Source organism: Conger conger, chromosome 9 (assembly GCF_963514075.1).
Source record: "Conger conger chromosome 9, fConCon1.1, whole genome shotgun sequence".
NCBI lineage: Eukaryota > Metazoa > Chordata > Actinopteri > Anguilliformes > Congridae > Conger > Conger conger.
This window is the reverse complement of record NC_083768.1, coordinates 44,859,720-44,877,056: the sequence shown is the minus strand read 5'-3', so window position 1 is coordinate 44,877,056 and position 17,337 is coordinate 44,859,720. Positions and strand designations below refer to the sequence as shown.

Genomic DNA, 17,337 nt, shown 5'->3' with positions numbered 1-17,337 from the left:
AAGCACCAACTACAGCTGCATATCGCCATCTAGCGGCTATAATTGAGTAGTTATAAATGGCTCATAGGCCAGATTACTGCCATAACGGATCTATTCATTAAACTCAATATTTCTGATATCGTAAGGAGGAAACAGTAATTGTAAATGTATGTATTGTCCCGTCTATGCTTGAGGGTGTTATAATCTTATAGATTATATTATAAGACATTCAACTGAGAAGCATGTACAGGTGCTTCTGATTAGTGAGGTGTTTTCAATTGCTTCCCCTCAGTACCGGTATATGAGAGCTATTAGTATCTAGTCTTGAGCCTAAGCTTTTGGTTGCTGTTATTGGTGTTAGTCAACATGAGAACCAGAGGTGTGACAATGAAAGTCAAGGAAGCCATAATAAGGCTGAGAAATAAAATAAGGTTTGCACACCTGGCTTAGATAACAGGTGCTGGGAGAAAAATTGGCCAAACCTTAGGCTTACCAAAGTAATCTGTTTAGACCACCATTACGAAGAAAGAGCATTGGTGAGTGCAGGACTCACAACGGGTCTGGTAAGGAAGACCTCTCCAGTTGATGACCAAAGAATTCTCACCATAATGAAGATAACCCTCAAACACCTCTCCGACAGATCAGAAACACTTCAGGAGGCAGGCATGGCTGTGTCAGTGACTACTGTTCACAGAAACACTTCACAAACAGAACTACAGAGACCACTGCAAATGCAAACCACGAGTTAGCTGCAAAAATTGGACAGATTAGATCAAGATTCAGCCAAAAGCATCTAAAAATGTGGAATAGAGAGCCAAATCAGAAAATAATATTACATTACATTACATTACAACCAAGCGCTATGGAGATGACTGCATGTAAAATATATTGAGCTGACCTGTTATGTAAGAGGTTGGCGCGTCCCTTTTAAAAGAACAAAATGGAGTGTCCGGGACTATGGTGTCCCAATAAAAGAGCAGATACAAAGTCTGGACCGGGCTCCCGCTCCAGTAGACTCAGTACAATTAGCAGTTTGAACAAGGCTGGGGCATTGATTCCCTGTAAGTGGAACAACAAAAAAAGACCAGCGCTGCTGGGAAGAACAACTTAATTACATTCGGAGGGATCCGTCCGAGTGTGAAATCGGACGTGACCGATTGATTGGCAGGCAGAGGAAATTCATTGATCTGAAAGAACAGTGTGGTTGTGGAAAATCCAGGGGCTTCACGCACGCGCACGTGCGCACGTGTGCGCAAACTGCAAACAAGCGAACAACCCCCAGTCTAGTCAACTCAGTTGTTTAAAAATCAGCCAGAAACCACTGAATGATTTCGTAAAACCCTGGATCACAAATGGCCGCAGAAGCAGGAGTAGAGCCCAATCCTGACTAGATAAAAAGCCATGGACATTGTCGGCTCACTTCTATTGAGGAGGGGTTACTGTTTATGTTATTTGGGAACCTCTTGATCTCCACGATGGGATTTTCCACATCAGCAATATAGGCTATTGCTTTTGGTCCAAGACCACTTTTGAGTGCAGTAGACCGTATTCGACAGTACATATAGTGTTGGGGTGTGGCTCAGGTTAAAATGACTTCAAAAACTTTTTCTTACCTTCATAGACTTTTCTTTGGGCTTGAGCTACATTAGGGCAGCGGAGTCCAGGCAGAACTATGAACGTGAGATACCGAACAGCAAAGCCCCATTGCTAAATGCCTTGCTGCCTCTGTAACCGTTTTGTCATAAAATTATATGAATGGGATCTTATCTATGTTAAAATCAAATTTGAGTTGGATTTATTAAAGCTGTCCAAAAAAAAAAAAAAAAACTTTCAGAAATACTGATGTACCACTACCATGAGAAATCATTGCAAGGTGCTTCTGAATTTCGGTCGCTCGCCCCCCAGTCCAGCACCCTCTCCCGTGCCACGGAGCAGAGAAGGGGGGCACCGGAGTTTGGCTGATCAAATGAAACTTCATACTACATATGGGGAAACAACGATTTTGAATATTTTCACGGCCCGGTTTCGCCTACATGACCCGCGGCGGTTTCAAACACCCAGTGGTCGGTTCATTCCGCTGCAAGTTAAATGACAATGATTTGGACATTGATTTCTGCTGGTTGTTTATAAGTTCTCATGCAACGTGACAGACTTCTTCATTTTGATGGAAACCTCAAGCCACTTTCCGTGGCAGCCACCCTTCCGTGTTATTCTTATCCACTTTTCTTCGTAACAATTTAGGGATGACGTGCCTTGGATTAAATTACCTCAAGAGGTGTCCTGATACGAAATGCCTGTATATATACATTCTATTTCTCAAATGAAAGGTACGTTTATGCTGCCATGCAGCTGTTTAATTCTAAGCATGCTAAATCTGTTTTAAGAGTGACAGTATATTACAACTGTGTGGTGATTTTGAAATAATTGTCATATTAAAGTAATGTTATATTAATACAAAATATGTAAGAGTTTAAATTCGACAGAAGGTGTTATTTCCACATTTTAATAAAGAAATAACTGATATTTCAGGCAATGAAAACCAGTAGCTATTAATTTATTAAAAATAAAAATATCTCTACATTTGGTTTAAATGTAGGCCTATGTATATTTTAGGACTGTAAATAATCCAGACATGGTCAAGAAGTTCAGCTGTTTTTGTGACCAAATATCAGAATGTGGAAGAAATGTGATCTAACTGACTTTGACAGTGGAATGGTTGTTGGTGCCAGACAGGGTGGTTTCAATATCTCAGAAACTGCTGATTTTCTGATACATGTCTCTAGAGCTTGCTGAGAATGGTGTGAAAAATGAAAAAAAAAAATCCAATGAACAGCAGTTCTGCAGACAGACACGCCTTGTTAATGAGAGAGGTCAGTGGAGAAAGGCAAAACTGGTCAAAGCTAACAGGAAGGTGACATTAACACAAATAACCACACATTACAACAGTGGCATGCCAAGATCATCTCTGAACATACAATGCATCAAAGCTCTTAAGTGGATAGGCTACAGCAGCAGAAGACCAATAAGTCTAAAAAAATAAGTCTAATAAATACCTAAGTGCTCACTGAGTGTATAAATTAGCCTACAGATATTGTTTTTTTCACAGAATGCTGATTTATATCTGCTTGTAATGTCTAATTTAGAATTTAGAATTTTTTAAATTTTATTAAAAGCCAGAGAGAATTCTGCTAACGACTTGGAATTGGTTGTTCTGTTTTTTTTACTTGATAGTTTCCACTGGCATTTTGCCAATTATGTAATCATCATCTTGTATACACACAGACCCAGGCACACACACACACACACACACACACACATGCATGCACTCACACACACGTGCACACTCCCAATGCACATCAGATACAATACAGCAAACATTTTCTGGTTTTATATACACACTTAGCTGTATGCATACACATTTATTCATTCATATTTATGTATCAGTCAGTGGAAAGATAACATTTGTGTTTGCACACACACGTCCCAGAAGTTATAATTCACACAGCATGTAAGAAGAGAAGGGTAGGGCGGGCTTTAGCCAGGACAGGGAACTACTGTAGCGGCTGCTCCCAATAACACAGCAAGCACCAACAGGCTCGTTAGCCGTCATAAGTGAGGGAGATTCTCCTCTGCTTCCTTATCTCCTGTAGCACTATGTGGCTCTTAGAGATTAGTGTAGTCACAGGGATTTCAGATCAGTGAAGGGTGACACTTGTTTAGTTTGTGGCTGCACAGCTGTAACCCGAGAGGCCAAATTGGCTACTCCGATTTGACAAAATTAAAAAAAAAGAAAATAATTGTATAATAATAATTATTAGAAGCTATCTGCTTCTGGGATTTTTGTTAAATTCTTTGAATTATTTTAAATGATGTAATATTGTGCTAGTGCCCAGGATGTTGTAGTTGTAGTTAACCGTCCTAACCTAAAATGTTGACTGGCAGTGTTCCCTCAAATCCTCAGTTTCAGTACTTATAAAAGCTTATTAATTTCAGACCTTTCTAAGGTAATCTGCAGTACCAAGTAAATAATAAAAACGTAACATAAAACAGTTAGATACCCATCCTGTACCCTACTATCATTTCCCCCGTCATACTTTCAGTCTCCTCAATACTTTCCATTTCTTTTCTTCCCCAATTTGTCCCAGCAGAGCCTGCGTGACAATGGGGGACTGGAACTTCCTGGGCGGGATCTTGGAGGAAGTCCACATCCACTCCACCATGGTGGGGAAGATCTGGCTGACCATCCTCTTCATCTTCCGCATGCTGGTGCTGGGCGTGGCGGCGGAGGACGTGTGGAACGACGAGCAGTCGCACTTCATCTGCAACACGGAGCAGCCAGGCTGCCGCAACGTGTGCTACGACCGCGCCTTCCCCGTCTCGCTCATCCGCTACTGGGTGCTGCAGGTCATCTTCGTGTCGGCGCCCTCGCTGGTCTACATGGGCCACGCCCTCTACCAGCTGCGGGCGCTGGAGAAGGAGCGGCAGCGCAAGAAAGTCCAGCTCCGGCGTGAGCTGGAGGCGCTGGAGCCGGAGCTGGCGGAGGTCCGGCGCAGGCTGGAGCGTGAGCTCCGTCAGCTGGAGCAGAGCAGGCTCAACAAGGCGCCCCTGAGGGGCTCGCTCCTGCGCACCTACGTGGTGCACATCCTGACGCGCTCCGCCGTGGAGGTGGGCTTCATGCTGGGCCAGTACCTGCTCTACGGCTTCCGGCTGGAGCCGCTCTACAAGTGCGAGCGGGAGCCCTGCCCCAACGCCGTGGACTGCTTCGTCTCGCGGCCCACGGAGAAGAGCGTCTTCATGGTGTTCATGCAGTGCATCGCCGCCGTCTCGCTCTTCCTCAACATCCTGGAGATCCTGCACCTGGGCTACAAGAAGCTCAAGAAGGGACTCCTGGACTACTACCCGCACTTGAGGGACGACCTGGACGAGTACTGCGTCAGCAGGTCCAAGAAGAACTCTGTGGTGCCGCAGGTGTGCACCGGCCGTAAGGGCACCATCCCGACCGCGCCAAGTGGCTACACCCTCCTGCTGGAGAGGCAGGGGAACGGCCCCACCTACCCCATCCTGGACACCTCCTCCACCTTCATCCCCATCCAGGTCGACCCTGGCTTCAAGACGGGCCTAGACGTCCTCAAGGAGGCGCTGCCCAGCCCCACTGAGCCCAACAACAACTCCAACAACACCAGCAGCGAGACGACGCGGTCGCCGCCCGCGGACAAGCAGGGCGACTCGGAGGAGCACCCAAGCAGCGAGCCCCAGGAGCCCGCGGCCCTCATGCACTCCGCCCTGCCGGCGGACTCCTCCTCTTGCCCCACGCTCCTTGTCAGCATGGGCAGGAGGCCCCGGAGGGTCAGCGCCCCCTGGAACTGCTCCACGGTGGAGGAGAGCAACAGCTCTGACGGAGAGGGCTTTGGAGTGGGCGCTCTAAAGACCCGCTGCAGCTTCGCCGCGGGCCGGGCCAGGGCCGCCTCTAAGCCCGACCTCAAGAGGCTGAGCCGGTCCCAGAGCCCGGACTCAATCGGAGGGCTGAGCTCCGAGTCTAGGCCCAGTCACAACGGCGACAGCCCGCAACCCTTCCCTTCCAACCGCCGAATGTCATTGGCAAGTAGCGGCAGCAGCAGGCGAGCCCCCAGCGACCTGCAGATCTGAGCGTTAGTGTGACACCTCATCTCATCATCCACAGCTCATGGGGGCGTTAGGACCGGGCCTGGTCAGGGGTGCACAACCAGAGTCCGTCTGTTTTTGGGATTTGACGTCAACTATTATTCTTATTTAATCAGCCCATCTGTTTGGTCAGAAATGTTTTGATATAGTCACGATGAACTACAGCAGTAGACTGCAGATATATTCTTGGTGAAAACCTTTCACTTCGGTCCAATATTGGAGTGAACCTTGCAGTGATACATGCAGCCGTTTTGAAAATTGAGCCAGAATAATTGGTTAAAGCCAGCCTAAACACAGACCCTGCAGGAATGGAGTTGTGCAGCCCTGGCCTAAGAGTAGGGGACTTGCTGGGGTCGTTAAAACCAACTGTGTCTCTCAACACTTTGTGGACAATTAGAGATTGGATGTGTCTGAACAGTGATGGTTCTGACAACAGCATTGTTTTGGCTGCAGAGTAACTTGTGGCAGTGTGTATGACATGTATCTCACACACAGCCATACACTTTGACACCTTGAATTTAAAATGCTTTGGACTGCTGCTCATAATGCTGTAATAAGTAGTGATTGCTGAGCCTGTTAAAACAAAAGGGTGCTACAAACAGTAAGACTATCTGTCCAGTGACGTGATGATCAATAGTGGTGATAGTGTCAATTTCCTCATTAGTGTGATTGTGAAGCCAGTCAGTGGTGTGATTACAAAGCAAGTCACACTACTGTTATCCAAAAGTTTATTGTTATTCCCCCAGATTTTCTCCTCCCACAGTTTTTGAGATATCAACATCAAAACAACTGGGAAACATCAGGCTCAGTCCTGATTGGTGTGCTTGTATACAACTTTTCAATATCAATCACAATCACAATACCCCCTTGCAGCTGAACTGCTGCTCTCCAGCTAATGATGTCACAAGGCTCTCTAGCACTTCCATAGACTTAGATGCCATCATAGCCACTCAAACAACCTCTCTGACTAGCTGTTATCAACGCCTAGTAAGCCCCTAGTAACACCGTAGCAACAAGCTATTATTCCATAGAAACCACGTAGCACACCCTAGTAATGACCTAGTAAGGCCCTAGCAACCACCTACTCAGACCCTAGCAACAATATCAACCACCTACAGCTATATTTGAATAACATGAGCAGTAGCAGCAATAGTCCCCCGATCAATCACACTGAATTTTTGTTGTTGTTGTTGCTGTAGATCCAATCTGTTTTTTTCACCTTTTTAGATACTTTAAGCAATAGCATTTGAATCCATGGAATATTGTGTTGCATTTTCAGTGCATTGAAGCATTCAAGATCAACTGATTACATTAAGAAGTTATACTTCTCACTACAATACATTGAGGTTTACTGAATTTCATAGAGGCTTGAATCAAAACAGTATGGGAAAAAACAGAGCACACAAAAGCCCAGCCCCCACACTTTAAATACACTCTTATACTTCAATATAACTTATTTTCTCTCTCTCTCTCCAAGGCATAGTGCCAGACTGCAACATAAATACATTCATCTTGTTCTGTTCTCTTTCAGGTCACTGTGCTGCAGATGTCCTCCATCCTGAAAAAGCACTGAAGTATCAGAACTGAACACTGAGTTTTATACGCTGAAAACAAGGGGGGTTTTATACACCGAGTGCTACTGTACTGTGAATTGTACAGTTTAAATTTGTGGGGCTGGGGGATAGGTGTGACCTATTGTGTGCATGAAGGACATTTTGGGAAAACCGTTTTTTTTTTGTATTAAATACTCATTTTTTATTCATAATCATTTGTTTAAGAAAATGCATAAATAAAGCTAGTGCGTTCTTCTCTCAGTTTGTACATTTCAGTTAGATATGTGGTTTCTCTTTGGTAGTCAGAGGAGAAATCACCGATTGATTGACAGAATAGATTAAATCTCGTCCATCGATTAATGATTACATAATCTGTCACATGGGCAAACACGGGACGCTCTGAAAAGCCAGTTGTACGGTATAGCTACTGCATCAGGAGCTGTATGCAGTGGGAGATTGACGTGCATCAATATGATCTCGTACGGGTGTGCACGTAGGTTTGTGTACCTCCGTCTACTAAAAATAAATTTGCTGTGGGGTATGCTACAAAGTCAATATAAACAAAATTGACATGAGATGTTGACAGCAGCAGCCATGGCTTTTTGCAAAGAGCCAGCAAGCAGGTGACCACAATTAGTATGTAGAGTAATTTCGCTATATTTAGAAGCACAAAGGAACCAGTACCGCTTAATATCTTGAGTAAATGATTTGAGGGTTTGACAACCATTTTGTGTGAATGATGCGTTTAATTTAGATAGACATTACTTGAAAAATAACATACACTCCAAATGACATTCCAGACAACCCAGAATCATTCAGTTTAAATGAACACAATGTACCGAAATAAACGTGCCCCCCTCCATTTCCAGTGGAGTCCCACAACAGTGCGTGTTCTCAGAGCCAGTCGGCACTACGGAGTTGCTGCTTCTTCTTGTGCGGATTCATACTGCAGAAGCTTAGAGAAGGGTAGAGGAAGAATAAATTAATGCCTTTATCACAGCAAAATACACAAACCAAGCGTTCCAAAAGTGAGGCACACCCTATTTTTGAGTCCCTTGTTCTCCTCCAGGAGACTCTCATATTGTTGCTGAAGCCCCACCATCTCCAAGCGAAGTTTCTCCACCTCTGCTGGTGCAGGGCCAGACAGCCCAAGGTGTTGCTTTAAGAAACTAGCGTTCACGTTAAGGCTAGGGTTCACCTGAAAACTAACCTTTCATTCAGTTTTGTGTAAACTCTGCAAGAGACAACGTTATTTTTTTATATTGTTCAATTCTATGGGCCTTTCTATGGCTTTCGATAACTCAATAAATCGATACAAACTCAAGGGCGGGGACTGGGAGGTGGTTTTCTAAACCATCGCACTTGTCACGCAGCTTTTACCAGTTTATCAAAGGATACTCCAAAGCGTTGCTGGGTTTATCATTTTCTTCGTACAACGCTACCAACACTGCAAGTAAGGGATGAGTGAAGAAACTGCTTTTACAAGGTCATGGCAATTGCAACACGACAAACATCATATGCTGCATTCATATGCCATATTTCCTACGGATCCTACCGCTGGTGAGGCTGTCGAGGACACCAGCTTTTTCCAGGTACCTTCGGAATTGTTCCCGTCTGGATTCAGAAGCCTACAAAAAAGGCAAATTGCTTAAAATAAAAATGTTTCAAAACAAATACACATAACAATAGACACTAGAGAAAGCATTTCATATTTTATTCAGATTAATTCAAACACGTTATCGTTATAACCTGGAAAAACAAATGTTTTGCACGCATAACTGAGTACATAACCAACTAACAAGCCAACATTTCACTACAGTTATTAGAACTAATTCATTCGCCGACAGGAAACTGAGTTTGTCAGTGTGTTACGAACAGACATGAATGATCATGGTAACGTGCAAATCTATTCCTCTCAAAATACTAAACAAAGTGTTCCACTTACTCTATAATGCGCCATATCGATGAATCACCTGCTTTTTTTGCATGAAAAACCTACCTATAGAAAACTATTTAGGACCAGTCGCGCTTTGACTTCGCCAGTCACGATAAATGGGGAACTTGAGTTAATTATCAGTTGCCTCATCAAACACGCCCCACTACACAGCGAGTTGGTTTAGTCATGTGACTGCAAACATATGACACGAGATGAACCACCCCATGATATGGTTTTCCAGACTGGCATAGTCACAGACCAACCAGATTATCTAACTTTTAGAAAAAACACCAATCGGAGAAGAGGAGGTGGGATTAAGCGCTAAATAGCTGGGCAAGAAACAGGAACACTAAATATTTCAAGGGGATAGAGAGTTTTTTCATTGTTTATTATCGCTTCCACTTTCATTTTATAATGGCTATTTGCCATTTCTAATACATGCTATGGTAATAGTTAATAGGGTTATGGTTTGTTATTTGGGGGGAATTCAGGAGTGCAACTAATCGAAGGGGGGATCGAGGTCCGAGGATCGGGGAAACAAGCTTTGCGTCGGGTCAAAATGTCGAATGAGTTCGAGGAGCCCCTTTCTGATAGTTACAGGGTGGACTCATTCCCTAAAGATTTTGGGTATGGAGTGGAGGAGACCGATATCGAGGAGGGCTCGACGTCTTCGGACAGTAAACCACGGATACTGTTGATGGGATTACGACGAAGCGGCAAATCGTCAATACAGAAGGTAGCATAGATATAAACGCGAGTTAACTAGAATAACCGTACACGTCATTATAATAGCGTGTGCACTGGTATCTTGTTTTAGACACCTGCTTTGTCCCGTGTGGGTTGGTTCACTATATGGCAGCATCTGTTGACATTTGTCATCGGATAGTCCGGAAAGCTGGTTCATACTTCTGTGTGTCTGGTTCAGAATCTCTATGATTCACTGGACTTCGGCAAAATTGTTCTTCAGCCTGGACCGCCTGTGTAGTCAAGCTATCTATAGCTATAGAATGTATTCATAAAAGCACAGAATTAACCGGAATGTGCACTAAAAATATAGCCTTAGTTATTCTATGTTCTTCGGAGGGGGCGCTTGCCAGATAGGCACTAGATGGACCACTAAACGTTGTTGGCATGTTCCTGCTGAGATCCTGTTAAAGATCTGTGAATATGCACGCTATCTTTGTATTTAAGGCTGCCTGCGTGGGCACAGTAAGCCTGTACGATTATATTTCCACATTTAGCAGACTTTGTTCAAAGTTATTTACAGACAATTATTTGACAAACAACCTCAAGTATAAATACCGTCAAGGGCAACTACACCAAAGCATAGTAGACAGTAACACTATACATATTTAGCGCAAAGCTGATCTGACTCGGCCACATCACGAGTGAAGGGAATTAGATATTATATGTGCAGATACTGTTCTTGCAATAGAACAGAATGATCTTAAATAACATAGATGATAGAAGCGAGACCAAATGCCATAACTGTAGCTGTAATTTAAAACTTGGGTGTAGGAGGTGAAAAACTGGGGGTAGGCCTTCATCACCTGGTTGAAGGCAGGCAGAGACTTTGCAGCTGTGCCCGCTGGGAGCTTACCCTTCCACCCTCCTCCAGTCAGATAGGCTGACTGTTTTGAGTGTCTCTGGTAGGTGGTGTTCCACAAGATGTCCCCCAACGAGACGCTCTTCCTGGAGAGTACCAACAAGATTTACAAGGACGATGTCTCCAGCACCTCCTTCGTCAACTTCCAGATCTGGGACTTCCCTGGCCAGGTGGACTTCTTTGACCCTGCCTTTGACTATGAGATGATCTTCAGAGGGACCGGTGCTTTGATATTTGTCATCGATGCCCAGGTGAGCTCATTTAGTTTGGAGGTAGGGAGTAATGTTGGGGAAATTAGGCTTTGTGATGCTTTGAGGCTTTTCAGTTTTTTTTTTTTTCAGTTTTTTGCTACTTCAGCAAGTTAGAAAATGGGTCAATAATACAATTATGCTAAGTGACTGTTCACTACAAAATTGGGAAAAAATTTAAATAAAGAGGGCAATTTGTGTGGGTTCAACTGGGCATTGAAAGTGCTTGTGTAACTGGGGTCACTCCCATCACTTAACGAGCACTGTGTCAACTCAAGTTAAATTGGGGGTTTGCTTCCTCATATCTACAACACAAAAGTCAAACCCAACTGATCACGTGCTTCTACACAAAACGAGGCCTCGTTAGTCATCAGTCACATGATGTTCTGAAAGCGATACAAGCCTTCAAGCAGGGCTTCAGGTAAACCTGACTTGCATACTTGGAGCCTCGGCATCATTTTTAACAACACCAGTTGGGAGGGGGCTGTTGTATTAAACTAGGCTTACAGAGGGGGCTCTCCTTAAAGCTGTGCTATGAGCAGTTGGGGAGTGACAATGTAATATTGCAACAGTATGCTTTTATTCATCCCGTGAGGAGCAGTTGCATTCTGGGTAGAGAGTACACTTTGCAACATTTAAGTGTGTGTGTGTGTGTGTGTGTGTGTGTGTGTGTGTGTGCGCGCGCGTGCAGGACGATTACGTGGAGGCCCTAGGAAGACTCCACCTTACGGTGTCCAGAGCCTACAGGGTCAATCCTGAGATTAACTTCGAGGTCTTCATCCACAAAGTGGACGGTTTGTCTGATGACCATAAGATCGAGACCCAGAGAGACATCCATCAGAGGGCCAACGATGACCTGGCGGATGCCAGCCTGGAGAAGCTGCATCTCAGGTCAGTTTTGTGGGAATTGCTAAGCTCAGCTGCCCTGTATATTGCAAACATTACAAAATGTTCCAGGCATTTCACAGATGCGCTTACCCAGAGATATGTACAATAAAGTGCATAGGGGAACATTCCCCTTGAGGGAAGTACAGTGCCACGTGCTAGGAATGACCACAAAGATCATGACCTTGGACCTTGTAGATTCATCTGACGAGACAAACGAAAGTAGCAGTAAAACCATCTGAACAAACACAATGCTAGAAATAATAAAGCATGTATACACACTCGCAAGTATACATACGCATACATATTTTTACATAAGCATGTGTGATTATAATAAATATTTGAATAGGATGTTGTTTACTGAGGACGCAAAAAAAAAAAAAGACCCTACTCTTCACTGGGTTAAATCTTGTGTGTTACAGCCTTTACCTGACGAGCATCTACGACCATTCGATATTTGAGGCTTTCAGTAAAGTTGTCCAGAAACTCCTGCCTCAGCTGCCGACACTGGAAAACCTCCTGAACATCTTCATATCCGTGAGTCACACCTGTCAATCATATGACCTGTGTCCTGGTAGTTTTTATGCTGTCTGCCCCCTAGTGGTGAAATTTGTGTCAAAAAGCACAGATATCAGTGCCCTCTCTCCCTCACCTGATGCCACTGTTCAAATTTGGTTGGTTTGTATGTTCCTGTACAGGAAGATGGCACAGGCTATGCAGATTTGCACAGTAAATGGGTGAAGTGCTTCAATTTGGGCACTCTTTGTGGTATCCCATCTCCCCCTCTGTATCTGACCTGATGTGGCAGCCATTTTGGAGCTGTCTGGCTGAAAGCTCCCCATGAAAGTTTTCAATGACCAGAAACCTCTTCTTTAATAAATGAACTGTGTATATGTGCAAGTATGTGTATGCAATGCATCAGCTAGCAGTTAGCTCGCAGTTAGGCCTGTCCCTGTCTCTGTCCTGGCAGAATTCGGGGATTGAGAAGGCCTTCCTGTTCGACGTGGTCAGCAAGATCTACATCGCCACCGACAGTCTGCCGGTGGACATGCAGTCGTACGAGCTGTGCTGTGACATGATCGACGTGGTCATCGATGTCTCCTGCATCTACGGGTGAGCTGTGGAGGGCTTCGTCCTCTCCTCCTGCATGATGGGACGGGTCTGCGGCTCCTCGGTCCATCCTGGTCCCTGGATGAGGGAACACCACTTCGCTTTGCGTTCAGCAGAACACTTTTTTGCAGGATTTATGTTGTTCATGCTCCAGAATGTTCTTAATAATCATTTAAGAATCTCCTGTCCAGTGGCATGACGATGAGATTTGGTGACGAAAGGTTGTTGTGCTGTTTGTCCCAGTGTTTTTGTCCCTGACCAGGTTTGAAACGATGCCACCCAAAATGTTCCCATTTTGCTGCAGTTGGGAATATTGTGAGGGGTATTTCTGTATTATTCACACACAGCCCGTTTAGAGTTATGATGGGTATCTCTGTTTTGTGATTGGCTGTGCCCGTGTGGTCGTGTCCCAGCCTGAGGGAAGATGGCAGCGGTGGTGCCTATGATAAAGAGTCCCTGGCCATCATCAAGCTCAACAACACCACTGTGCTGTACCTGAAGGAGGTGACCAAGTTCCTGGCCCTGGTGTGCATCCTCCGAGAGGAGAGCTTTGAGCGGAAAGGTGAGTCAGCTTGGGATGGCCTGTTGTAATTCGCTAATGGAGAAGGCACTGACACGTGCACTATAAACACAAAATCTTATCCTGTAAGAAATCAATGTGCACTTCTAGGGGCAGCCTGTAGCCTAGTGGCTGAGGTACATGACTGGGGCCTGGAAGATTTATGGTTCCAGCTAGCCCGGAAGGGCCGTTGAACAAGGCCCTTAAGCCAACATTGCTCCAGGGCAGATTGTTCCTTGCTTGGTCTAATCAACTGTAAGCTTTGGATAAAAGTGTCAGTGAAATAATTATTGGCATTATTATAATTTGTTATTACATAGTTCTGTAAAAGTAAGCGGAAATGGGTCACTCACACCGTTTCCCCTGTGTTATGACCACAGGTCTTATAGACTACAACTTCCACTGCTTTCGTAAGGCCATACAGGAAGTGTTTGAGGTGGGGATGTCGGCCCAGAGGACGGGCCTGCCGCGGCTCGACACCCCCAGCCCGAAGGCCATCGCTCAGAACGGGGTCCCCAGGACCGCCGTGTAGCCATGGAGACGCCACACGAAGAGAAGCCATAGCACGTCTGTGGGCGGGCCGGGACTTGGGGACACGGTCCCCACGACCGTGTGCGGTGCAGACAGGAAACCTGGAATAAAACAACATCACTCAATAAAAAACAAAAGGGACCGTCAGCCAGTAGGGGGAGCTGCAGTACTGTGACTAACAGCCCCCACCACCCCCACCCCAACCCCCCCACCCCCCTCCCTCTTACCAATATCCTGTCAGGATTGCCCTGTTTTTCTGCACATCGTCAGGGGTGGGAACCCTGCTCACAGATTTTAAACCCATTCACGTGTTGGTTAGCCAAAAAAGTTTTGCGTTAATAAAAAATGACTCCCTATATCTCAGTGAGGGGATACCCTCAGTTTTGGGGTGGGGAAGGGACTTGCTTCGTCCTGGCTGGACAGTGGGTCTAGTGTAGATTTCAGCAGTCACACTGAGGCTGTTAAAAATGTTCACAGGAACCCCCCGCCCCCTCACTTCCACATAGTTTGTCAGCATTTACCATTCTCTAACACACCTAGGCACAGGTAGGTGGGAACGCCCCCAAAGCACAGCTTTAGGAGTAATTGGGTCCAAAGTGGATTTTCTGCATGGTGAGTGTGCATGTTGGTTTAAATGAGTAGTATCACGTCCAGTATATCTGAAGGCTTGGGTGATAAGGGGATACATGCTCTGAAGCATCCAGGTGAACTGTTTACATAGTGTGGCACTGTGACTCTGAGTGAGAGAGGCTCCTTTCACCGGTCTTAGTGTGTGTGTGTGTGTGTGTGTGTGTGAGTGTGTGTGTGTGTGTGTGTGTGTGTCTCTCTATGGGAGAGGAGGGTCTTTGTCAGGCGTGTGTGTGCTCATCATGTCTGTACAGGAGGGAGAGTCTCATTGTGAGGTGTGTGTGTGTGCGCATCATGTCTGCACAGGAGAGACAGAGTCTCGTTGCGAGGTGTGTGTGTGAGTCATGTCCGTGTACAGGAGGGAGAGTCTCATTGTAAAGTGTGTGTGTGTCTTGAACTTCTCACTGAATTTTTGGATAGTCTTGTTTCATTCTTTCCTGTGCGTTCAGGGTCTTCTCACCTGTGCATTTTGGACGATGATTAACATTAACATTATTCTTCTGACTAAACCTAATCTAATAACCTTTTCATTTGAGGTAGGGAGAGGCTGTTGTGGTTGCTAGTGTACAGCTACCAGAATCAGGGGACTGAAAGTGGGGTCACTGTCCATGTGGTCTTCAGCCTGGCCACCAAACCGGAACTGTTCTGCCTTACCAGCGTCCTACGGATCACGAGGTGCAGGTCAGGAAAAGGGAAATCTCATCACTTTCCGTGGAGATAACTGAACACTGCCTCTTTCACTCGTTTTGTTGGAGAACTCTGCTGAGTATTAAAGTTATTTTTGCATTTAAATGGTGGTTTTGTCGCAGTTTGTAATTTGTAGCAACTTTCACTCAATCTAGAGTGACGGTTTGTTATTTATTTGGTGGAGACTCATCCAAACAAAAATGGTAGCCCCCCTTTCTCCTAGTTCCCCTGTTCCACATCTTCCATCTATCCCATCTACTGTGTATTCCCCAATCTTACAAAAAATCCTTTCTTTGCCTTCCCTTCTGCATGTCCATTTTAGGGCCAAAGGATTTTGATTTCCTGTCACCAGGGTAATGTGACCTGACCATTGCACTTCTCATTAATCGGTACTGTGATGTTGATGCTTTAACAGTCCGGGGCTTTTCTTTTTTGCTCTCATTGTAAGTTGCTCTGGATAAGTTAAAGGCCTAAAATGTACAAAAAAAGATTTTTGTTTTTTCTTGCATTGTGTATGTGATATAATCGAGTTTCCTTGTAAGCTTGCCAACAAAGCACAAACAGTAGTTAGTTAGTTTGCCATTCAGATGGTTAGACAACCAGCAATTCAGTCGGTACAACTGCACTAAGGAATTGGCACAAACTCACCAAGTGCGACAGGTTATTGGACTTAACTGATTTAATCAAAATTGTCTTGGTTTACTTGTCAGGCAACCTAATGTCACATTACACTAGTTTTAGAGGATACTCCTACCCAGGGTAACATAGAATGTAAAATAACCTAAGTGTCTTCACCTGAATAATATGACTAAGTGACAATGCAGGCTAACAGCATTCCCAGACCAGTGAGTGTACACTTAGTGACTGCTTTTAGGCATTTATTAGACTTTTTTCTTTTTTTTTTTTCTGGACTTTTGTTGTTGCCCATCCAGTTCAAGATTTGTTGTGTGTTTTGTTGCACACCACTGGTATGCTCTTCTGTTGTAATCTGTGGTTATTTTAATTAGTTCCTGCCAGCTTGAGCCATTCTCATTAACAAGGTGTTTTGACCCACAGAACTTTTGTTTTTCGCATCATTCAAACTCTAGCGCCAGGAGATCAGTAGTTACTGAGATACTCAAACCACCCAATCGCATCAGCAATCATTCCATCACATTTCTTCCACCCCCCCCCCCCCATTAGTTGCCATTTAATGTGAAATTATCTGGTTCTGTTGCTAATAAAAATGCAAACATTTAGCAAAGTAGTCCTGGAAAAAGGTAAAACTAACACCTGCCAGCACCTGGATACATCCATACATCCTGGTAATTACAAATAAAAGCCTACCTGAACATATTTTATACTGCTTGTACTACTGCTTTTGCTATGGCTACACATAATGTGAAGGTAGTGTTACCTGTTTTTTAACTCTTCTTTTTTTACTAACTGGGTATGAGCTGGTTACCCAGTTAGTGCTGGTAGCTTGTCTGAGCTTGTAGCTGGTCAACCAGCTGTTTCAAAACTCAGCTTGAGCTGTTTTTTTTCAGGTGGGAGCTGGTATGAACTGGTTGACCGGCTACCAACTGTTTCAGAACCTAGCTCGAGCTGTTTTTATTCAGTAGGGTGAGCGGTGAAGTAATGACTGAAGTTCCTGTTTATGATGCTGCTCTGCAGTATTGAATGGAAAACTAGTATTGTGCAGGGACATTTGGACAGATATGTGTTGCATTGGGACCCAGAAGAGAATTGTTGTCTTCGTAGAGACGGAAGAAAGAGTGCGTTGTTATAGACACACAGGGAAGAATCTGTTGGCATGGAGACAAAAAGGTTATGCATTGTACCAGAGACACAGGGACAGCCTGTTGTTATTATAGAGCCGTAAGGGTATGAGTTGTCTTCGAGACGCTTGTAAGATTCTGTGCTGGTTTAAAAATGTAGGGAAAGAATGAGACGACCAAAAATTCATTTTCAAACAA

At 44.7% G+C, this 17,337-nt stretch overlaps 3 protein-coding genes across 5 annotated transcripts; 2 read left to right on the top strand and 1 right to left on the bottom strand.

Annotated features, from left to right (window-relative positions):
* The first annotated feature begins 4,140 nt into the window (after positions 1-4,140).
* LOC133136513 (gap junction alpha-9 protein-like) lies at positions 4,141-5,625 on the top strand. The gene has a single exon (XM_061254074.1). The coding sequence runs from the start codon at positions 4,141-4,143 to the stop codon at positions 5,623-5,625; it is 1,485 nt and encodes a 494-aa protein (XP_061110058.1).
* A 2,294-nt stretch (positions 5,626-7,919) lies between these two features.
* LOC133136515 (c-Myc-binding protein-like) lies at positions 7,920-9,317 on the bottom strand. 2 transcript variants are annotated; one of them, XM_061254077.1, is made up of 5 exons: positions 9,139-9,317; positions 8,749-8,821; positions 8,592-8,640; positions 8,233-8,362; positions 7,920-8,148 (listed from the first exon to the last, which is right to left on the bottom strand). In XM_061254077.1, exons 1-5 carry the CDS (start codon positions 9,151-9,153, stop codon positions 8,104-8,106), a joined length of 312 nt encoding a protein of 103 aa, XP_061110061.1. In that variant the 5' UTR covers positions 9,154-9,317; the 3' UTR covers positions 7,920-8,103. The 2 variants fall into 2 exon arrangements, with proteins under 2 accessions (XP_061110061.1, XP_061110062.1); XM_061254078.1 differs by having other exon boundaries at positions 8,233-8,341.
* Positions 8,562-15,487, top strand: LOC133136514 (ras-related GTP-binding protein C-like). Of its 2 annotated transcripts, none has more exons than XM_061254076.1 (7): positions 8,562-8,785; positions 10,783-10,986; positions 11,675-11,874; positions 12,291-12,405; positions 12,839-12,981; positions 13,392-13,540; positions 13,918-15,487. In XM_061254076.1, exons 1-7 carry the CDS (start codon positions 8,654-8,656, stop codon positions 14,067-14,069), a joined length of 1,095 nt encoding a protein of 364 aa, XP_061110060.1. In that variant the 5' UTR covers positions 8,562-8,653; the 3' UTR covers positions 14,070-15,487. The 2 variants fall into 2 exon arrangements, with proteins under 2 accessions (XP_061110060.1, XP_061110059.1); XM_061254075.1 differs by lacking the exon at positions 8,562-8,785 and adding an exon at positions 9,454-9,865.
* Positions 15,488-17,337: the final 1,850 nt, after the last annotated feature.